The 25,454-nt window shown below is 37.2% G+C and overlaps 1 protein-coding gene across 3 annotated transcripts in view; it reads right to left on the bottom strand.

The window, feature by feature from the left end:
* Positions 1–25,454, bottom strand: part of ARAP2 (ArfGAP with RhoGAP domain, ankyrin repeat and PH domain 2) — a 216,130-nt gene that overhangs the window by 42,201 nt on the left and 148,475 nt on the right. For all 3 annotated transcript variants that reach the window (XM_059923215.1, XM_059923216.1, XM_059923218.1), the window contains one exon: positions 12,623–12,751. In XM_059923215.1, coding sequence (XP_059779198.1) covers positions 12,623–12,751 — 129 coding nt within the window. The remainder of the gene's footprint in view (positions 1–12,622; positions 12,752–25,454) is intronic.

Below are 25,454 nucleotides of genomic sequence, written 5' to 3'. Positions count from 1 at the left end.
AAACCAATCTGTGTCTCTGTGGCATGACTGAAGTTGATCATCTGAGTGAACCTAAGGGAAATTCCATTCTCCTTGGTTCTATACAAATTCTACCCCCACTTCTGGACCCAACTCATCCTTGAAGATTTTTTCTAACTACTCCAATCCATACTTGTTATTCATGTCTTTAAAACTCTAAGATAAAATTTAGGCATTGAATACATGAAAAGTCATGTTTGTCTCATAATTTTGCTCTTAAAAATAAGAATTTCAGTCTATGGCCATACCACCCTGAATGCAACCAATCTCATCTGATCTTGAAAAAAATAATAATTTCATGTTTGCTTTTTAAAAAATTGTGGGGTTTAAATTTTCCTCCCCAACCTATGTGAGAACTAACATAGCACAGTGACTAAGAGTTTGCTCTGGAGCTAGACTACCTGGGCTTGAATGACAACCACATCCTCCACTGGATCCCAGGCAGTAATCTCTAAATCTCAGTTTCCTCACCTGTAAAATGGGGATTCATACAGTGATCACCCAGTAGATCTGGTATGTAAAGTATTTAGAAGAGTGCTTAGCACATAGCAAGCAGAATGTAATTGCTTATTTATCTAATGGAGGACAGACATCATTTTTTTCTGTACTGCAGAGTCTGTAGTAAGCAGTATAGAAAAAATTACCCTTCCAAAGGCCTGGTGATTTATAGACTGAATTTACAAGAGTTTTAAAAACTAAAATCTGCTCCTCCACTTACCAGCAGGTCACCTTGAGGGAGTTATGTAACATCTCCATGTCCAAGTTTCTCCATTTATAAAAGGCTTAGAGAGTACTAGTGAAAAACCCCTTAAGACTGCTAGGAAGATTAAATGACATGGTGTATGCAAAGCCATCAGCCCAGCATCTGGCGCCAAGTAAATGCATAGTAACTATGAACAATTTATCTCTTATATATGATCTGAGAAATGAAAAGGGAATATAAAACAAATGGGTCTATTTTCCATGGTCTCTATGTGTCTCCCTTCCTCTTTTGCTGGCAAAGACTATTTTCTCAGGCCTGTACATTATCTGAAAAACCAAGTTCCACCCCTGCGCATGTACTCTAAGTGCTGAAGGAGACAGGCAGTTTTCATGAGACATCCTCTTGAAAATGTGCCACAACCAAGTGATATTTGGCAATATTTGCAGCCTGAAATCTAGAAATTTCTTCCAAATTAAAAATTATCCAGGAGATTAACCAAGATGGCGGAGTAGAAGGACGTGCTGTCACTCCCTCTTGCGAGAGCACCAGAATCACAACTGGCTGCTGGACAATCATTGACAGGAAGACCCTGGACTTCACCAAGGAGGATACCCCACGTCCAAGGACAGAGGAGAAGCCACAGTGAGACGGTAGGAGGGGCGCAATCAGAGTAAAATCAAACCCCATAACTGCTGGGTGGGTGACTCACAGACTGGCGAACACTTATACCACAGAAGTCCACCCACTGGAGTAAAGGTTCTGAGCCCCACGTCAGGCTTCCCAACCTGGGGGTCAGGCAACGGGAGGAGGAATTCCTAGAGAATCAGACTTTGAAGGCTAGTGGGAATTGGATTGCAGGACTTTGACGGGACTGGGGGAAACAGAGATCCCACTCTTGGAGGGCACACACAAAGTAATGTGTGCATCAGGACCCAGGGGAAGGAGCAGTGAGCCTGGGGGAGACTGAACCAGACCTACCTGCTGGTGTTGGGGGGTCTCCTGCAGAGGCGAGTGGTGGCTCTGTTTCACCGTGGGGATAAGGACACTGGCAGCAGAGGTTCTGGGAAGTTCTCCTTGGCGTGAGCCCTCCCAGAGTCTGCCATTAACCCCACCAAAGAGCACGGGTAGGCTCCAGTGTTGGGTTGCCTCAGGCAAAACAGCCAACAGGGAGGGAACCCAGCCCCACCCATCAACAGTCAAGTGGATTAAGGTTTTACTGAGCTCTGACCGCCACAGCAACAGTCAGCTCTACCCACCACCAGAGCCTCCCATCAAGCCTCTTAGATAGCCTCAACCACCAGAGGGCAGACAACAGAAGCAAGAAAAACTATAATCCTGCAGCCTGTGGACCAAAAACCACAGTTACAGAAAGATAGAGAAGATGAAAAGGCAGAGGGCTATGTCCCAGATGAAGGAACAAGATAAAACCCCAGAAAAACAAATGAAGTGGAGATAGGCAACCTTCCAGAAAAAGAATTCAGAATAATGATAGTGAAGATGATCCAGGACCTTGGAATAAGAATGGAGGCAAAGATTGAGAAGATGCAAGAAATGATTAACAAAGACCTAGAAGAATTAAAGAACAAACAAACAGAGATGACCAATACAATAACTGAAATGAAAACTACACTAGAAGGAATCAATAGCAGAATAACTGAGGCAGAAGAACGGATAAGTGACCTGGAAGACAGAATGATGGAATTCACTGCTGCGGAACAGACTAAAGAAAAAAGAATGAAAAGAAATGAAGACAGCCTAAGAGACCTCTGGGACAACATTAAACGCAACAACATTCGCATTATAGGGGTCCCAGAAGGAGAAGAGAGAGAGAAAGGACCAGAGAAAATATTTGAAGAGATTATAGTCGAAAACTTCCCTAACATGGGAAAGGAAATAGCCACCCAAGTCCAGGAAGCGCAGAGAGTCCCATACAGGATAAACCCAAGGAGAAACACGCCGAGACACATAGTAATCAAAGTGGCAAAAATTAAAGACAAAGAAAAATTATTGAAAGCAGCAAGGGAAAAACGACAAATAACATACAAGGGAACTCCCATAAGGTTAACAGCTGATTTCTCAGCAGAAACTCTGCAAGCCAGAAGGGAGTGGCATGATATACTTAAAGTGATGAAAGGCAAGAACCTACAATCAAGATTACTCTACCCGGCAAGGATCTCATTTAGATTTGATGGAGAAATCAAAAGCTTTACAGACAAGCAAAAGCTAAGAGAATTCAGCACCACCAAACCAGCTCTACAACAAATGCTAAAGGAACTTCTCTAAGTGGGAAACACAAGAGAAGAAAAGGACCTACAAAAACAAACCCAAAACAATTAAGAAAATGGTCATAGGAACATACATATCGATTATTACCTTAAACGTGAATGGATTAAATGCCCCAACCAAAAGACATAGACTGGCTGAATGGATACAAAAACAAGACCCATATATATGCTGTCTACAAGAGACCCACTTTAGACCTAGGGACACATACAGACTGAAAGTGAGGGGATGGAAAAAGATATTCTATGCAAATGGAAATCAAAAGAAAGCTGGAGTAGCTATAGTCATATCAGATAAAATAGACTTTAAAATAAAGAATGTTACAAGAGACAAGGAAGGACACTACATAATGATCCAGGGATCAATCCAAGAAGAAGATATAACAATTATAAATATATATGCACCCAACATAGGAGCACCTCAATACATAAGGCAACTGCTAACAGCTATAAAAGAGGAAATCGACAGTAACACAATAATAGTGGGGGACTTTAACACCTCACTTACACCAATGGACAGATCATCCAAAATGAAAATAAATAAGGAAACAGAAGCTTTAAATGACACAATAGACCAGATAGATTTAATTGATATATATCGGACATTCCATCCAAAAACAGCAGATTACACGTTCTTCTCAAGTGCGCACGGAACATTCTCCAAGATAGATCACATCTTGGGTCACAAATCAAGCCTCAGTAAATTTAAGAAAATTGAAATCATATCAAGCATCTTTTCTGACCACAACGCTATGAGATTAGAAATGAATTACAGGGAAAAAAACGTAAAAAGGACAAACACATGGAGGCTAAACAATACGTTACTAAATAACCAAGAGATCACTGAAGAAATCAAAGAGGAAATCAAAAAATACCTAGAGACAAATGACAATGAAAACACGACGACCCAAAACCTATGGGATGCAGCAAAAGCAGTTCTAAGAGGGAAATTTATAGCTATACAAGCCTACCTAAAGAAACAAGAAAAAGCTCAAGTAAACAATCTAACCTTACACTTAAAGAAGCTAGAGAAAGAAGAACAAACAAAACCCAAAGTTAGCTGAAGGAAAGAAATCATAAAGATCAGAGCAGAAATAAATGAAATAGAAACAAAGAAAACAATAGCAAAGATCAATAAAACTAAAAGTTGGTTCTTTGAGAAGATAAACAAAATTGATAAGCCATTAGCCAGACTCATCAAGAAAAAGAGGGAGAGGACTCAAATCAATAAAATCAGAAATGAAAAAGGAGAAGTTACAACAGACACTGCAGAAATACAAAGCATCCTAAGAGACTACTACAAGCAACTTTACGCCAATAAAATGGACAACCTGGAAGAAATGGACAAATTCTTAGAAAGGTATAACCTTCCAAGACTGAACCAGGAAGAAATAGAAAATATGAACAGACCAATCACAAGTAATGAAATTGAAACTGTGATTAAAAATCTTCCAACAAACAAAAGTCCAGGACCAGACGGCTTCACAGGTGAATTCTATCAAACATTTAGAGAAGAGCTAACACCCATCCTTCTCAAACTCTTCCAAAAAATTGCAGAGGAAGGAACACTCCCAAACTCATTCTATGAGGCCACCATCACCCTGATACCAAAACCAGACAAAGACACTACAAAAAAAGAAAATTACAGACCAATATCACTGATGAATATAGATGCAAAAATCCTCAACAAAATACTAGCAAACAGAATCCAACAACACATTAAAAGGATCATACACCACGATCAAGTGGGATTTATCCCAGGGATGCAAGGATTCTTCAATATACGCAAATCAATCAATGTGATACACCATATTAACAAATTGAAGAATAAAAACCATATGATCATCTCAATAGATGCAGAAAAAGCTTTTGACAAAATTCAACACCCATTTCTGATAAAAACTCTCCAGAAAGTGGGCATAGAGGGAACCTACCTCAACATAATAAAGGCCATATATGACAAACCCACAGCAAACATCATTCTCAATGGTGAAAAACTGAAAGCATTTCCTCTAAGATCAGGAACGAGACAAGGATGTCCACTCTCACCACTATTATTCAACATAGTTCTGGAAGTCCTAGCCACGGCAATCAGAGAAGAAAAAGAAATAAAAGGAATCCAAATTGGAAAAGAAGAAGTAAAACTGTCACTGTTTGCGGATGACATGATACTATACATAGAGAATCCTAAAACTGCCACCAGAAAACTGCTAGAGCTAATTAATGAATATGGTAAAGTTGCAGGATACAAAATTAATGCACAGAAATCTCTTGCATTCCTATACACTAATGATGAAAAATCTGAAAGAGAAATTATGGAAACACTCCCATTTACCATTGCAACAAAAAGAATAAAATACCTAGGAATAAACCTACCTAGGGAGACAAAAGACCTGTATGCAGAAAACTATAAGACACTGATGAAAGAAATTAAAGATGATACCAACAGATGGAGAGATATACCATGTTCTTGGATTGGAAGAATCAACATTGTGAAAATGAGTATACTACCCAAAGCAATCTACAGATTCAATGCAATCCCTATCAAATTACCAATGGCATTTTTTACTGAGCTAGAACAAATCATCTTAAAATTTGTATGGAGACACAAAAGACCCCGAATAGGCAAAGCAGTCTTGAGGCAAAAAAATGGAGCTGGAGGAATCAGACTCCCTGACTTCAGACTATACTACAAAGCTACAGTAATCAAGACAATATGGTACTGGCACAAAAACAGAAACATAGATCAATGGAACAAGATAGAAAGCCCAGACATTAACCCACGCACCTATGGTCAACTAATCTATGACAAAGGAGGCAAAGATATACAATGGAGAAAAGACAGTCTCTTCAATAAGTGGTGCTGGGAAAACTGGACAGCTACATGTAAAAGAATGAAATTAGAATACTCCCTAACACCATACACAAAAATAAACTCAAAATGGATTAGAGACCTAAATATAAGACTGGACACTATAAAACTCTTAGAGGAAAACATAGGAAGAACACTCTTTGACATAAATCACAGCAAGATCTTTTTTGATCCACCTCCTAGAGTAATGGAAATAAAAACAAAAATAAACAAGTGGGACCTAATGAAACTTCAAAGCTTTTGCACAGCAAAGGAAACCATAAACAAGACGAAAAGACAACCCTCAGAATGGGAGAAAATATTTGCAAATGAATCAACGGACAAAGGATTAATCTCCAAAATATATAAACAGCTCATTCAGCTCAATATCAAAGAAACAAACACCCCAATCCAAAAATGGGCAGAAGACCTAAATAGACATTTCTCCAAAGAAGACATACAGATGGCCACGAAGCACATGAAAAGATGCTCAACATCACTAATTATTAGAGAAATGCAAATCAAAACTACAATGAGGTATCACCTCACTCCTGTTAGAATGGGCATCATCAGAAAATCTACAAACAACAAATGCTGGAGAGGGTGTGGTGAAAAGGGAACCCTCTTGCACTGTTGGTGGGAATGTAAATTGATACAGCCACTATGGAGAACAATATGGAGGTTCCTTAAAAAACTAAAAATAGAATTACCATATGACCCAGCAATCCCACTACTGGGCATATACCCAGAGAAAACCGTAATTCAAAAAGACACATGCACCCGAATGTTCATTGCAGCACTATTTACAATAGCCAGGTCATGGAAGCAACCTAAATGCCCATCAACAGACGAATGGATAAAGAAGATGTGGTACATATATACAATGGAATATTACTCAGCCATAAAAAGGAACGAAATTGAGTCATTTGTTGAGACGTGGATGGATCTAGAGACTGTCATACAGAGTGAAGTCAGAAAGAGAAAAACAAATATCGTATATTAATGCATGTATGCGGAACCTAGAAAAATGGTACAGATGAGCCAGTTTGCAGGGCAGAAGTTGAGACACAGATGTAGAGAATGGACATATGGACACCAAGGGGGGAAAACTGCGGTGGGGTGGGGATGGTGGTGTGCTGAATTGGGCGAATGGGATTGACATGTATACACTGATGTGTATAAAACTGATGCCTAATAAGAACCTGCAGTATAAAAAAACAAACAAAACAACTAATACTAAACTTTCATTGGGTTATTTGTATGGAAATATGTTAATATAAATGTTTCAGACATTACATGAAATTTCTAAAAATCTTATATTTGTATTTGTATGGAAATATGTATGGAAATATGTTAATATAAATGTTTCAGACATTACATGAAATTACTAAAAATCTTATAATTGTACTTGTATGGAAATATGTATGGAAATATGTTAATATAAATGTTTCAGACATTAAAAAAAAAAAATTATCCATATTTTCCTTTGTTTGATATTGATTATATAGAACACATATATTCTTTATAATTTGGAGGAAGCAGAATTTGATATAGTTCACTCACTGCATGACATTCACTCAAAATGTATTTAGTAAAATTTAGTTCTACGACTGAGTAGAAACCAAACCTGCTTTAAAGTAATCTAGGAAAAGTCAAATATTACCCCCCCCGCCCTGATTCCCAGTATATTTTCCTTTGTTACTTGTATTGAAGAAGCAATGCTTAATAGAACTAGCAGCCTTATAACATCCTTTTGTAATTAGATTATCCTTAAGCAGTAAAATTGTAAATATACTTACTACTGGAGGACTGACTAGAAAAGTGCCAGAGATTCCACGCCATTTTACTGACAACGCAGCAAACTGTAGAAAGTAGAACACTACTTTTCTATTCTATCATCAATTTCCGAGAAAATACTTCCACTTGAAGTGGACTGGGTCTTACCTTCAACTTTTACACATCTTTGGATTTAAAAAGATATGATGGGGAGTGGAATATAAATTATTTCAGCTAGACTATGATTTATGAACTCATACTATTTTTGCTGGAATTTTCCTTTATTTTCTTAAGTCAGTCGATAGTGGATGGCTCAGCTTTCCAGGTCTGAATTTGCTGGAAGCAGTTGCATTTTGAACTATTCTATTCTAATGTAAATTTAATTCCAAAGCATCTGTCATATGTGGCAATCTAAATTTAGAAACCCACACGCATCTTCATTTGAGTTACATCTTCTATCTTAAAAGTAGTTCTTCCTCATTGAGATCACTAAAACTTGATTCTGTTGTATTACATTCTATTGGGGTAATATTAAAGAACTTTAGTGCTTAAAATAAGACTTCTGCAACAAAAAATTATTTATTCTGGAACCTTATAGAAGCTATAAATTTATGGCTAACTTGTGATAGAGATGTTGAAACTTAATATGAGATAATGATAATATAAGAAGGTCTAATATGATTAGCTATGACAAAGTCTAAATGGCAATTTAAATGAAGTTTCATTCTCCCTATCTCAATGTCTCAGCCATAATCCATGGGGTAGAAAAGAAATTCAGACTATTATTTTTCTTTTCAAGTTAGTTAACTCCTCATTACAATAGTGACAATAGCCCAAAATGCTTCTCAGAAATACAATGCTGCTTTTGAAAAACACAGAATTGATTTTTAAGTAGAGGCAACAGAAAATTCATTTACTCTTACATACTTCTATAAAAGTAAAGTATGCTTCCTCATTACCTTAAATGAATGAGCAGAAATTAAGTGTTGGTTGACTCTAAAGTCTATTCCTTCTTGTGATGTCTATATTTTAAACTATTGAGATAAAATGAGCAAATTGAGAAAATTAAAACTCCTAAACAACTCCAAACCCCTAAACTTATAATTTGATAAAATTCTTCATTAAGCAAGAAGGTGGTATCAAACAAAAGTATATGCCTATAATTTGTTGCATAAAATCAGAAACACCATCATGCAATTAATGAAATGCAAGTCGTGTGTGTGTGTGTGTGTGTGTGTGTGTGTGTGTGTTTAGATAAAGGAGAAACAGGAAGAGATAGGGATAGGTAGACAGACACTAAGATTTGTGGCAATTAGGTATCAGGTATGATGAGACAGGTGCGAAGGATGTGTCAGTGCTACTTTATGTTTTAAGAAAATATTAACACAATAGCTATTCATTACTGAGAGAAAAGTATGGTTGTAACCAACCAGCCTTGTTTCAAACTGTGCTAATTTCCACTTGGCCCCCAGGTTAGAATAAGAAAATCTTAAGAAAGGAAAAGAAATCCTTAACATTGTTGCGTCTCTGCTGTGAAGAGCCATGTGTTTCTGAAGTGATTCCAGTTTTTCTGCTAACAAATTGACAGAGAAATCACATTTGATTTACTTTCATTATTTTCCTTTTAGATCCCAATTTTAAGGAGTAGTGCAGGTAACGAATGGAGCAATAATTCTGGAGTAGGTGGTCACTGTGATTGATTTAGGAGACATTTGCCAAGACAGGGACAAAGTAGACTGAATACCTAACCAACCTAAAATCTATCACACAGGGTACCCCATAAGAAGTACTTAGAATCCCCAGGTTACTGTAAGACACGACTATAAGAAAAAATCATGACTTTAGAAGTTGATTTTAAAAACAAACAATAGGCCAAACCTTCTTTAAAATGACAATCCTAAATGCACACAGATGCAGACCAACCATAATGAAAGAGATTTTACTTTGACAATCTGAATATAAATCAAGCTCTAATGAAAAACATGTATAAAAATTTTATTGGCTAGAAAACTAAAAAATAAAGTTAAATATTTACTTCATAGGTACTCCTATTTCTGACCAAAAGTACATAACTACTGATATGAAATGGTCTAATTAATGTATTTCCTGAGGGTGTTACTCTAAAACCTGACTTTTTTTTTTCATGCAGAGGGACATAATTTCCTGGTAGAAAGAACTACTGTTATCATAATAACAAGTTGCATATTGGTTTGGCCAGCTGAGGGGGGTAGAGTGCAGGGGCAGTGATAAGTTTCACAGCTCCCACCCTGTCAGAGGAATGCAGGAGATATGAGAGTAGCACAAGAGTTTACTGACATTTTACTCTAGAGAATATTTCATCCAAATCTCAGAAACTGTCATGTAAGCCTGCTTTCCACTGCTTGGGTTCCCCAGTTTTGTGCAAGGTGCTTTGTCTAGACCTTACAGAAGCCTGATGCTTTCACAACAGGACACACTCACAACCCCCAAAAGGAGACACGTACAATAGGTGAGGCATCGTTTTAATGCCCAATCTTCCTACCAAGTTTGTGGGTAGAGCAATTTATAGTTTGTCACTCGACCATTTCTTGTTGCCCTTAAACAACAAAGATTTTACTCAGATGTGATTGCTCTAAACCCACTCAATCTAACATCGCTGATACAGCACTTAATGGTATCCTTGCTTTGGGTTATCCCTCAGGCCCACCTGCACAAAACCTTCCTTTATATTATAGCCTTTTAAGATCTTATTCTTGTCTGGTTTTATTCACATAGCCAGTCTACTAGCATTCAAACAAGAACTAAGTTTTTGCAACATGGAGAATTAACAGACATTTTAGAGGGATATTAGAAAAAGGAAAATTCTCACCAAAAAAAATTCAAATTTACCGGAAAAGATGACTTATTTTCTAAAAGAAAAGAAGCCATGAGAACCTATAATGTATTTCATAATGCAGACAGGAGTTTGTTCATAAACTCAATATGTTTCCTTTATCTCAATGTTAAAATGAAAGAATAATAGAATTTAAGAGCTAGGCCAGATTTCAAAGGTTATCTAAATCAGAGATTTTCAACATGACACCATTGACATTTTGAGCCAGATTATGCTTTGTTGTAAAGAGCCTTCCTGTGTATTGTAGGATGTTTCACAGCATCTCTGGTCTCTAACCACTAAATACCAGAAGCACCACCCTACCCAGTGTGACCGTCAGAAATATCTCCAGACATTGCCAAATGCCCCCCTGGGAGACAAAAATCTCCCCCACCTGACAATCACTGCTCTATGACAGGGATGCTTGTAGCAGTCATATGATGAGAGAGAATTTCTATTGCAATCGTTGAGCAGTATACAGAGGATGTGGCCAAAATCATATGTAGGAGTAAGAAAGAAGTTAAACAAGATAAAGGTGTCTAAAAGGCTAAATTTCTACAGCAAAAAGAACACATGTTCTGTTTATTTAGATGCTAGTAAGACCAGAATGACATAGAAGCTGTTAAACTGCTTGCATTTTGTAAAAATACTTTTGTGTAATTGTAAGATATGAAGGGCAGGGTTATGGACTGAATGTTTATGTTTCCCCAATTCATATGTTGAAACCTACCTACACGGTATCAGGTTTTAGGAGGTGGGGCCTTTATGAGGTAATTAGGATTAGATGAGGTCACGAGGGTGAATCCTCAGGAATGGGCTTAGTGCCCTTGTAAGAGTCACAGAGAGTGTGCTTCCTCTCTCTGCTCTCCGCCCTGGGAGGATACAAGAAGTCCCCAGTCTGCAACCTGGAAGAGGCCTCTCACCAGAACTTGGCCAGGCTGGCACTCTGATGTCAGACTTCTAGTCTCCACACTGTGAGAAATAAACTTCTGTTGTTTATGAGCCAACTAGTCTATTGTAGTCTGTCATAGTAGCCAGATTATCATGAAATCAGAAACATATCAGATTAGCCTGGTACAATTAAGAACTTGCGACTTATGGCTACTAGCTAGAGAGTCTGCAGTCATACCACGTAGCTTTACCGCATTTAAGAACTGTACCAACCTCCCCATCTTTTTTCTTTTTTTTTTAATAATTAGAAGTAAAACCAATCTGTACTCAAATCTAGTACTTAATAAATGTGTGATCTGGAGGCAACTTACTTAATTTCTCTGAGCTTCCCTTTTCTCAATTGTAAAATTCAAATGATAATATAACTCATGGAGAAATTTAAAAAAAAACTATAAATGAGTTTTGGTATGCAGAGAGTTCATTTCATAATACCCGATTAATAAATAGTAATGGTTATTATCAATATGAATTATAAAAGTTGTGGTAAATTTCATCTTATAAAACTTGAATCCTCTGTTTTCGGGGTTGGGTTATAGACAGTGTGGCAGGAAATCTTTTTCTAATCTGTCAGATAATGTCAACATAACAGAAAAATCTAAGTTTCAAAATGAAAGTTTTCTGATACCTAAAACAAGTTCAGAGACTGTCTTATATGGATCCCCTGTGCTAGCTAACTTCTTATTTAACCTTACATGTATACATGTCTTCTCCCAGTTGGATGGCAAATATCCTTATTGGAAGTATTTATTTTGTATTTGTTTTCCAATATTACTGCAAAATAGGTGAGAATTATAACAAGCACACAATCTCAGAGCTTGCGATTCTTGAATGCTCATAGAACTTTCAAATGTAACTATAATTCAAGATGATTCACCATCTATCTAAAAATTAGGAAAACACTTAAGCATGGCAAATAAATAAAATAAACCCAAAACCTTAAAAAGATGAATCATTCCTGCTAAATCTTTAATTTGATATGGTCAAATTAACCAACTATTACCACAGTCCTACCCACCAGGAAAATATGACCCTGGCACTTGGTCTATATTCTTCTTTCTAACAATAATGGCAGTAGATTTTTCATTTAGCTACTCATTTTTACATTTTCAAAAAACACTTGTGCCATAATAATTATCCTTTAACCACTTGAATTTTCAATCATAGTTGCAATGTGAAATAACAGCACCTACCATTATAGTGTCTAACTGTGTCAATGGTTAAGAATCTTTTCACCACAAGATAAGCAGATCCAGGTTCAGCTAATGAACTCCACCGAAGCACCTGTTCCAACACATTTTCTGTGTAGTGAAGAGGGCGTTCTGCAAACAAAAACAAATCAAATTACAAAAAAAATCTTAACTGTTTTTAATTATAAAATTTAAAAAGTCCTTTTAGAAAGCTCTGTACAAGACAATAAGCATGACTGTATCTTATGGTACACAAGAATAGTGCTAGGACTACATACAGGAAACCCGAAGACCTGGAACAGCATTAAGCACATAATAAAATTTACTGTATAAATAAATCTGTGCAGGGACATTTGTTTGTTACGCAACTATTTAAAAAAAATTCAGAGGTACTAATCTTTAAATAAAATTTCAGAAATATAGCCAGCTTTTCATACAACAAATTAGTTAATTACTCTACTTTTTAATTTAAACAACATTCTGGTTTGCTTATGGAAAGCTGTGTATTTGCATATGCAAATAATAATTATAAAAGGACTAGTAAAATTAGTCTTGTCCAGTACTAAGTAATAACATAAATAAACCCTTTGTTTCTCCCAACAAGACTAGCATAATTTGTGATCAACATTAGTGAACAACTTATAGCTGATACAGTCAATTTACATGAAATTATAAAAGATAACTTCAACAGAGAACATAAGATAATCATTATCAAACAGTACTGAGTAATCTATGTTTAACTATTAGTGGAAATATCAATCAGAAACATTATGTAGCAATATTATACATTAATTGTTCATATAATAGGCCAACAAGCAAGAAGTTTATGACATCTTAAAGATTTCTCCTTGGTAGAAGGACGTGATCTCACTCGCTCTTGCGAGAACACCAGAATCACAACTAACTGCTGAACAATCATTGACAGGAAGACACTGGAACTCACCAAAAAAGATACCCCACATCCAAAGACAAAGGAGAAGCCACAATGAGACAGTAGGAGGGGCACAATCACAATAAAATCAAATCCCATAACTGCTGGGTGGGTGACTCACAAACTGGAGAACACTTGTAACACAGAAGTCCACCCACTGGAGTGAAGGTTCTGAGCCCCACATTAGACTTCCCAACCTGGGGGTCTGGCAGCAGGAGGAGGAATTCCTAGAGAATCATACTTTGAAGGCTAGTGGGATTTGAATGCAGAAATTCGACAGGACTGGGGGAAACAGAGACTGCACTCTTGGAGGGCACACACAAAGTAGTGTGTGCGTCGGGACCCAGGGGAAGGAGCAGTGATCCCAGGGGAGACTGAACCAGACCTACCAGCTAGTGTTGGAGGGTCTCCTGCAGAGGCGGGGGGTGGCTCTATCTCACCGTGAGGACAAGGACACTGGCAGCAGAAGTTCTGGGAAGTACTCATTGGTGTGAGCCCTCCCAGAGTCCAGCATTAGCCCCACCAAAGAGCCCAGGTAGGCTTCAGTGTTGGGTCCCCTCAGGCCAAACAACCAACAGGGAGGGGACTCAGCCCCACCCATCAGCAGGCAAGAGGATTAAAGTTTTACTGAGCTCTGCCCACCGGAGCAACAGCCAGCTCTACCCACCACCAGTCCCTCCCATCAGGATACTTGCACAAGCCTCTTAGATAGCTGCATGCACAAGAGGGCAGACAGAAGAAGCAAGAAGAACTACAATCCTGCAGCCTGTGGAACAAAAACCACATTCACAGAAAGATAGACAAGATGAAAAGGCACAAGGCTATGTACCAGACGAAGGAACAAGATAAAACCCCAGAAAAACAGCTAAATGAAGTGGAGATAGGCAACTTTCCAGAAAAAGAATTCAGAATAATGATAGTGAAGATGATCCAGGACATTGGAAAAAGAATGGAGGCAAAGATCGAGATGTTGCAAGAAATGTTTAACACAGACCTAGAAGAATTAAAGAACAAACAAACAGAGATGAACAATACAATAACTGAAATGAAAACTACACTAGAAGGATTCAATAGCAGAATAACTGAGGCAGAAGAACGGGTAAGTGACGTGGAAGACAGAATGGTGGAATTCACTGCTGCAGAACAGAATAAAGAAAAAAGAATGAAAAGAAATGAAGACAGGCTAAGAGACTTCTGGGATAACATTAAACACAACAACATTCGCATTATAGGGGTCCCAGAAGGAGAAGAGAGAGAGAAAGGACCCGAGAAATATTTGAAGAGATTATAGTCGACAACTTACCTAACATGGGAAAGTAAATAGCCACCCAAGTCCAGGAAGCGCAGAGAGTCCCATACAGGATAAACCCAAGGAGAAACACGCTGAGACACATAGTAATCAAATTGGCAAAAATTAAAGACAAAGAAAAATTATTGAAAGCAGCAAGGGAAAAATGACAAATAATATACAAGGGAACTCCCATAAGGTTGCTGATTTCTCAGCAGAAACTCTACAAGCCAGAAGGGAGTGGAATGATATACTTAAAGTGATGAAAGGGAAGAACCTACAACCAAGATTACTCTACCCAGCAAGGATCTCATTCAGATTCGATGGAGAAATCAAAAGCTTTACAGACAAGCAAAAGCTAAGAGAATTCAGCACCACCAAACCAGCTCTACAACAAATGCTAAAGGAACTTCTCTAAGTGGGGAACACAAGAGAAGAAAAGGACCTACAAAAACAAACCCAAAACAATTAAGAAAATGGTAATAGGAACATACATATCGATAATTAACTTAAACGTGAATGGATTAAATGCTCCAACCAAAAGACACAGGCTTCTTCCAAGCTAATGAAAAATTATTAAAGGTGTATTTCTGAACTGGAAGGAAAGAAATTAACATTTAGTTGCAGATAAATCAATGTTCAGTACAAACTGAATTGACGGCCCAGGTTATACTTCTATTACCATCTTGGGGTTAATTTAAGTATTTTTGGCTATGTCTCCCAGGAAGGGGAGAAAATATAATAGTCATGTTTACACCAAGCCAGATTTATTGTTATGAGTATCCTGATATCCCTATAGAAGTTGTGCTGTGTTTATTTTTTATTCTACTTTAATAGAAAGTTTAAAGCAAATATTTAATTGCTGACTCAGAAATTTTGAGAGTTACACACAGATTTGGGAGTTTGTTGGTCTCATTTGGAGACTTCCTTTGGACCCTCCTTTATGTACCTTTTAAAAATAAAAATGGAAATATCTTCATTTTTTTCTCATGTTATTTATAAAAGTAATATAGAGATATAAAGACATCCTGGTACATTCTAAAGGGCAAGTATGTTGCTCAGCATACCTCTTTGAGCTAAGAGACTTAATTAAGAATGTTATTATGCCTAAGTCCATGAACAGGCTTGCTATAGCCCAAATGTCTTTTTTTCAGGATAAGTTTGTTTTTTCTGATGTTACCATCACATTTATTCAATACCATGAGATAACATCATGACTTACAAATACCATGGTTATCATTAATAATAATGCACAAAATAAAGAAACAGAATTCCCTGAAACTTAGTAGAAACAGAATATGAATTTACTGCTTCTGTGAATACTGTTTATTTTACTGTTTTGTTTTTAAATAAATTTATTTGTTTAAAAAAAAAAAAAGACACAGGCTTGCTGAATGGATACAAGAACAAGACCCATCTATATGCTGTCTACAAGAGACCCACTTCAGACCTAGGGACACATACAGACTGAAAGTAAGGGGATGGAAAAAGATATTCCATGCAAATGGAAATAAAAAGAAAGCTGGAGTAGCAATTCTCATATCAGACAAACTAGACTTTAAAATAAAGAATGTTACAAGAGACAAAGAAGGACACTACATAATGATCATGGGATCAATCCAAAAAGAAGATATAACAATTATAAATAAATATGCACCCAACATAGGAGCACCGCAATACATAAGGCAACTGCTAACAGCTGTAAAAGAGGAAATCAACAGTAACACAATAATAGTGGAGGACTTTAACACCTCACTTATACCAATGGACAGATCATCCACACAGAAAATTAATAAGGAAACACAAGCTTTAAGTGACACAATAGACCACATAGATTTAATAGATATTTATAGGACATTCCATCTAAAAACAGCAGATTACACTTTCTTCTCAAGTGCACACGGAACATTCTCCAGGATAGGTCACATCTTGGGTCACAAATCAAGCCTCAGTAAATTTAGGAAAATTGAAATCATATCAAGCATCTTTTCTGACCACAACACTATGAGATTAGAAATGAATTACAAGGAAAAAAAACGTAAAAAACACAAACACATGGAGGCTAAACAGTACGTTACTAAATAACCAAGAGACCACTGAATAAAGCAAAGAGGAAATCAAAAAATACCTAGAGACAAATGACAATGAAAACACAATGATCCAAAACCTATGGGATGCAGCAAAAGCAGTACTAAGAGGGAAGTTTATAGCTATACAAGCCTACCTCAAGAAACAAGAAAAATCTCAAATAAACAATCTAACCTTACACCTAAAGGACCTAGGGAAAGAAGAACAAACAAAACCCAAAGTTAGCAGAATGAAAGAAATCATAAAGATCAGAGCAGAAATAAATGAAAAAGAAACAAAGAAAAGAATAGCAAAGATCAATAAAACTAAAAGCTGGTTCTTTGAGAAGATAAACAAAATTGATAACCCATTAGCCACACTCATCAAGAAAAAGAGGGAGAGGACTCAATAAAATTAGAAATGAAATAGAAGTTACAACAGAGAAGATGGCGGAGTAGAAGGACGTGCTGTCACTCCCTCTTGCGAGAGCACCAGAATCACAACTGGCTGCTGGACAATCATTGACAGGAAGACCCTGGACTTCACCAAGGAGGATACCCCACGTCCAAGGACAGAGGAGAAGCCACAGTGAGACGGTAGGAGGGGCGCAATCAGAGTAAAATCAAACCCCATAACTGCTGGGTGGGTGACTCACAGACTGGCGAACACTTATACCACAGAAGTCCACCCACTGGAGTAAAGGTTCTGAGCCCCACGTCAGGCTTCCCAACCTGGGGGTCAGGCAACGGGAGGAGGAATTCCTAGAGAATCAGACTTTGAAGGCTAGTGGGAATTGGATTGCAGGACTTTGACGGGACTGGGGGAAACAGAGATCCCACTCTTGGAGGGCACACACAAAGTAATGTGTGCATCAGGACCCAGGGGAAGGAGCAGTGAGCCTGGGGGAGACTGAACCAGACCTACCCGCTGGTGTTGGGGGGTCTCCTGCAGAGGCGAGTGGTGGCTCTGTTTCACCGTGGGGATAAGGACACTGGCAGCAGAGGTTCTGGGAAGTTCTCCTTGGCGTGAGCCCTCCCAGAGTCTGCCATTAACCCCACCAAAGAGCACGGGTAGGCTCCAGTGTTGGGTTGCCTCAGGCAAAACAGCCAACAGGGAGGGAACCCAGCCCCACCCATCAACAGTCAAGTGGATTAAGGTTTTACTGAGCTCTGACCGCCACAGCAACAGTCAGCTCTACCCACCACCAGAGCCTCCCATCAAGCCTCTTAGATAGCCTCAACCACCAGAGGGCAGACAACAGAAGCAAGAAAAACTATAATCCTGCAGCCTGTGGACCAAAAACCACAGTTACAGAAAGATAGAGAAGATGAAAAGGCAGAGGGCTATGTCCCAGATGAAGGAACAAGATAAAACCCCAGAAAAACAACTAAATGAAGTGGAGATAGGCAACCTTCCAGAAAAAGAATTCAGAATAATGATAGTGAAGATGATCCAGGACCTCGGAATAAGAATGGAGGCAAAGATTGAGAAGATGCAAGAAATGATTAACAAAGACCTAGAAGAATTAAAGAACAAACAAACAGAGATGACCAATACAATAACTGAAATGAAAACTACACTAGAAGGAATCAATAGCAGAATAACTGAGGCAGAAGAACGGATAAGTGACCTGGAAGACAGAATGATGGAATTCACTGCTGCGGAACAGACTAAAGAAAAAAGAATGAAAAGAAATGAAGACAGCCTAAGAGACCTCTGGGACAACATTAAACGCAACAACATTCGCATTATAGGGGTCCCAGAAGGAGAAGAGAGAGAGAAAGGACCAGAGAAAATATTTGAAGAGATTATAGTCGAAAACTTCCCTAACATGGGAAAGGAAATAGCCACCCAAGTCCAGGAAGCGCAGAGAGTCCCATACAGGATAAACCCAAGGAGAAACACGCCGAGACACATAGTAATCAAAGTGGCAAAAATTAAAGACAAAGAAAAATTATTGAAAGCAGCAAGGGAAAAACGACAAATAACATACAAGGGAACTCCCATAAGGTTAACAGCTGATTTCTCAGCAGAAACTCTGCAAGCCAGAAGGGAGTGGCATGATATACTTAAAGTGATGAAAGGGAAGAACCTACAACCAAGATTACTCTACCCGGCAAGGATCTCATTTAGATTTGATGGAGAAATCAAAAGCTTTACAGACAAGCAAAAGCTAAGAGAATTCAGCACCACCAAACCAGCTCTACAACAAATGCTAAAGGAACTTCTCTAAGTGGGAAACACAAGAGAAGAAAAGGACCTACAAAAACAAACCCAAAACAATTAAGAAAATGGTCATAGGAACATACATATCGATTATTACCTTAAACGTGAATGGATTAAATGCCCCAACCAAAAGACATAGACTGGCTGAATGGATACAAAAACAAGACCCATATATATGCTGTCTACAAGAGACCCACTTTAGACCTAGGGACACATACAGACTGAAAGTGAGGGGATGGAAAAAGATATTCCATGCAAATGGAAATCAAAAGAAAGCTGGAGTAGCTATACTCATATCAGATAAAATAGACTTTAAAATAAAGAATGTTACAAGAGACAAGGAAGGACACTACATAATGATCCAGGGATCAATCCAAGAAGAAGATATAACAATTATAAATATATATGCACCCAACATAGGAGCACCTCAATACATAAGGCAACTGCTAACAGCTATAAAAGAGGAAATCGACAGTAACACAATAATAGTGGGGGACTTTAACACCTCACTTACACCAATGGACAGATCATCCAAAATGAAAATAAATAAGGAAACAGAAGCTTTAAATGACACAATAGACCAGATAGATTTAATTGATATATATCGGACATTCCATCCAAAAACAGCAGATTACACGTTCTTCTCAAGTGCGCACGGAACATTCTCCAAGATAGATCACATCTTGGGTCACAAATCAAGCCTCAGTAAATTTAAGAAAATTGAAATCATATCAAGCATCTTTTCTGACCACAACGCTATGAGATTAGAAATGAATTACAGGGAAAAAAACGTAAAAAGGACAAACACATGGAGGCTAAACAATACGTTACTAAATAACCAAGAGATCACTGAAGAAATCAAAGAGGAAATCAAAAAATACCTAGAGACAAATGACAATGAAAACACGATGACCCAAAACCTATGGGATGCAGCAAAAGCAGTTCTAAGAGGGAAGTTTATAGCTATACAAGCCTACCTAAAGAAACAAGAAAAAGCTCAAGTAAACAATCTAACCTTACACTTAAAGAAACTAGAGAAAGAAGAACAAACAAAACCCAAAGTTAGCAGAAGGAAAGAAATCATAAAGATCAGAGCAGAAATAAATGAAATAGAAACAAAGAAAACAATAGCAAAGATCAATAAAACTAAAAGTTGGTTCTTTGAGAAAATAAACAAAATTGATAAGCCATTAGCCAGACTCATCAAGAAAAAGAGGGAGAGGACTCAAATCAATAAAATCAGAAATGAAAAAGGAGAAGTTACAACAGACACTGCAGAAATACAAAGCATCCTAAGAGACTACTACAAGCAACTTTATGCCAATAAAATGGACAACCTGGAAGAAATGGACAAATTCTTAGAAAGGTATAACCTTCCAAGACTGAACCAGGAAGAAATAGAAAATATGAACAGACCAATCACAAGTAATGAAATTGAAACTGTGATTAAAAATCTTCCAACAAACAAAAGTCCAGGACCAGACGGCTTCACAGGTGAATTCTATCAAACATTTAGAGAAGAGCTAACACCCATCCTTCTCAAACTCTTCCAAAAAATTGCAGAGGAAGGAACACTCCCAAACTCATTCTATGAGGCCACCATCACCCTGATACCAAAACCAGACAAAGACACTACAAAAAAAGAAAATTACAGACCAATATCACTGATGAATATAGATGCAAAAATCCTCAACAAAATACTAGCAAACAGAATCCAACAACACATTAAAAGGATCATACACCACGATCAAGTGGGATTTATCCCAGGGATGCAAGGATTCTTCAATATACGCAAATCAATCAATGTGATACACCATATTAACAAATTGAAGAATAAAAACCATATGATCATCTCAATAGATGCAGAAAAAGCTTTTGACAAAATTCAACACCCATTTCTGATAAAAACTCTCCAGAAAGTGGGCATAGAGGGAACCTACCTCAACATAATAAAGGCCATATATGACAAACCCACAGCAAACATCATTCTCAATGGTGAAAAACTGAAAGCATTTCCTCTAAGATCAGGAACGAGACAAGGATGTCCACTCTCACCACTATTATTCAACATAGTTTTGGAAGTCCTAGCCACGGCAATCAGAGAAGAAAAAGAAATAAAAGGAATCCAAATTGGAAAAGAAGAAGTAAAACTGTCACTGTTTGCGGATGACATGATACTATACATAGAGAATCCTAAAACTGCCACCAGAAAACTGCTGGAGCTAATTAATGAATATGGTAAAGTTGCAGGATACAAAATTAATGCACAGAAATCTCTTGCATTCCTATACACTAATGATGAAAAATCTGAAAGAGAAATTATGGAAACACTCCCATTTACCATTGCAACAAAAAGAATAAAATACCTAGGAATAAACCTACCTAGGGAGACAAAAGACCTGTATGCAGAAAACTATAAGACACTGATGAAAGAAATTAAAGATGATACCAACAGATGGAGAGATATACCATGTTCTTGGATTGGAAGAATCAACATTGTGAAAATGAGTATACTACCCAAAGCAATCTACAGATTCAATGCAATCCCTATCAAATTACCAATGGCATTTTTTACTGAGCTAGAACAAATCATCTTAAAATTTGTATGGAGACACAAAAGACCCCGAATAGGCAAAGCAGTCTTGAGGCAAAAAAATGGAGCTGGAGGAATCAGACTCCCTGACTTCAGACTATACTACAAAGCTACAGTAATCAAGACAATATGGTACTGGCACAAAAACAGAAACATAGATCAATGGAACAAGATAGAAAGCCCAGACATTAACCCACGCACCTATGGTCAACTAATCTATGACAAAGGAGGCAAAGATATACAATGGAGAAAAGACAGTCTCTTCAATAAGTGGTGCTGGGAAAACTGGACAGCTACATGTAAAAGAATGAAATTAGAATACTCCCTAACACCATACACAAAAATAAACTCAAAATGGATTAGAGACCTAAATATAAGACTGGACACTATAAAACTCTTAGAGGAAAACATAGGAAGAACACTCTTTGACATAAATCACAGCAAGATCTTTTTTGATCCACCTCCTAGAGTAATGGAAATAAAAACAAAAATAAACAAGTGGGACCTAATGAAACTTCAAAGCTTTTGCACAGCAAAGGAAACCATAAACAAGACGAAAAGACAACCCTCAGAATGGGAGAAAATATTTGCAAATGAATCAACGGACAAAGGATTAATCTCCAAAATATATAAACAGCTCATTCAGCTCAATATCAAAGAAACAAACACCCCAATCCAAAAATGGGCAGAAGACCTAAATAGACATTTCTCCAAAGAAGACATACAGATGGCCACGAAGCACATGAAAAGATGCTCAACATCACTAATTATTAGAGAAATGCAAATCAAAACTACAATGAGGTATCACCTCACTCCTGTTAGAATGGGCATCATCAGAAAATCTACAAACAACAAATGCTGGAGAGGGTGTGGTGAAAAGGGAACCCTCTTGCACTGTTGGTGGGAATGTAAATTGATACAGCCACTATGGAGAACAATATGGAGGTTCCTTAAAAAACTAAAAATAGAATTACCATATGACACAGCAATCCCACTACTGGGCATATACCCAGAGAAAACCGTAATTCAAAAAGACACATGCACCCGAATGTTCATTGCAGCACTATTTACAATAGCCAGGTCATGGAAGCAACCTAAATGCCCATCAACAGACGAATGGATAAAGAAGATGTGGTACATATATACAATGGAATATTACTCAGCCATAAAAAGGAACGAAATTGAGTCATTTGTTGAGACGTGGATGGATCTAGAGACTGTCATACAGAGTGAAGTAAGTCAGAAAGAGAAAAACAAATATCGTATATTAATGCATGTATGCGGAACCTAGAAAAATGGTACAGATGAGCCAGTTTGCAGGGCAGAAGTTGAGACACAGATGTAGAGAATGGACATATGGACACCAAGGGGGGAAAACTGCGGTGGGGTGGGGATGGTGGTGTGCTGAATTGGGCGATTGGGATTGACATGTATACACTGATGTGTATAAAACTGATGCCTAATAAGAACCTGCAGTATAAAAAAACAAACAAAACAACTAATACTAAACTTTCATTGGGTTATTTGTATGGAAATATGTTAATATAAATGTTTCAGACATTACATGAAATTTCTAAAAATCATATTTGTATTTGTATGGAAATATGTATGGAAATATGTTAATATAAATGTTTCAGACATTACATGAAATTACTAAAAATCTTATATTTGTACTTGTATGGAAATATGTATGGAAATATGTTAATATAAATGTTTCAGACATTACATGAAATTTCTAAAAATCTTATATGTTCTGGTATAATGTTATAAGTAATAATCCTAGTTATTACTTTAAAATGTATATCTCAGAAATAACTAATTTTCTTGTCAACTGCATTATTATGAACTGTCATCAAATCTTTAACCGTGGTCATTGTTAAGTCTTTTGTCATTTACAGACAGTTCTGGGTGTACTCTGATGATTTTGCAAATATGTTCCTATAAAAGGGTTTCATCTTCAAGAAATACATGGAAAAGACTCTGACAAGTACAGGTTTCTGGTAACGGACTGTACTGCTGAACTGAATGAATAAGCATTTTCAGAACTCTAATGAAAAACTGATGAACTCATAAAAGTGCTAACAAAAGATCAAGACGAAAAAAAAAATTAATTACATGGGACTGAGTGAACTGATGAGGATGAGTATAATTTTTGTGACTTTCTGTCTGAATTTAAAAAAAAAAAAAATTCCACAAGGACTCAGAGGCAAAGAATATACAAATCAATTTTCACTGCAAAGTAAAGGAGCTGTTACAGTGGAGGATTACTGGACTGAATGTCAATACTATGACATAGTATGAGTGTGTTTCATGTTTGGTAATTGCAATCATTGTTGCTTTTGTTGTGGTCATCCATGTACAATGCTTGGTGTCAGTCGATTTATCTCTTGTAAAAATAAAATACAGTGTGTGTGTGAAAAAAAAAAAAAAAAAAGAAGTTACAACAGACACCGCAGAAACACAAAGCCTCCTAAGAGACTACTGTAAGCAACTCTATGCCAATAAAATGGACAACTTGGAAGTAATGGAAAAATTCTTAGAAAGGTATAACCTTCCAAGACTGAACCAGGAAGAAATAGAAAATATGAACAGATCAATCACAAGTAATGAAATTGAAACTGTGATTAAAAATCTTCCAACAAACAAAAGTCCAGCACCAGATGGCTTCACAGGTGAATTCTATCAAACATTTAGAGAAGAGCTAACACCCATCCTTCTCAAACTCTTCCATAAAACTGCGGAGGAAGGAACACTCCCAAACTCAGTCTATGAGGCCACCATCACCCTGTTACCAAAACCAGACAAAGATAGTACAGAAAAAGACAATTACAGACCAATATCACTGATGAATATAGATGCAAAAATCCTCAAAAAAATACAAGCAAACAGAATCCAACAGCACATTAAAAGGATCATACACCATGATCAAGTGGGATTTATCCCAGGGATGCAAGGATTCTTCAATATGCGCAAATCAATCAATGTGATACACCATATTAACAAACTGAAGAAAAAAAACCATATGATCATCTCAACAGATGCAGAAAAAGCTTTTGACAAAATTCAGCACCCATTTATGATAAAAACTCTCCAGAAAGTGGGCATAGAGGGAACCTCCCTCAACATAATAAAGGCCATATACGAAAAACCCACAGCAAACAACATTCTCAATGGTGAAAAAATGAAAGCATTTCCTCTAAGATTAGGAACAAGACAAGGATGTCCACTCTCACCACTATTATTCAACATAGTTCTGGAAGTCCTAGCCATGGAAATCAGAGAAGAAAAAGAAATAAAAGGAATAGAAATTGGAAAAGAAGAAGTAAAACTGTCACTGTTTGCGGATGACATGATACTATACATAGATAATCTTAAAGATGCTACCAGAAAACTACTAGAGCTAATCAATGAATTTGGTAAAGTTGCAGGATATAAAATTAAGGCACAGAAATGTCTTGCATTCCTATACACTAATGATGAAAAATCTGAAAGAGAAATTAAGGAAACACTCCTAATTACCATTGCAACAAAAAGAATAAAATACCTAGGAATAAACCTACCTAGGGAGACAAAAGACCTGTATGCAGAAAACTATAAGATACTGATGAAAGAAATTAAAGATGATACAAACAGATGGAGAGATATCCCATGTTCTTGGATTGGAAGAATCAATATTGTGAAAATGATTATACTACCCAAAGCAATCTACAGATTCAATGCAATCCCTACC

Source organism: Balaenoptera ricei, chromosome 5 (assembly GCF_028023285.1).
Source record: "Balaenoptera ricei isolate mBalRic1 chromosome 5, mBalRic1.hap2, whole genome shotgun sequence".
In the NCBI taxonomy this organism is placed as follows: Eukaryota; Metazoa; Chordata; class Mammalia; order Artiodactyla; family Balaenopteridae; genus Balaenoptera; species Balaenoptera ricei.
This window is presented reverse-complemented; position numbering and strand designations above follow the sequence as displayed.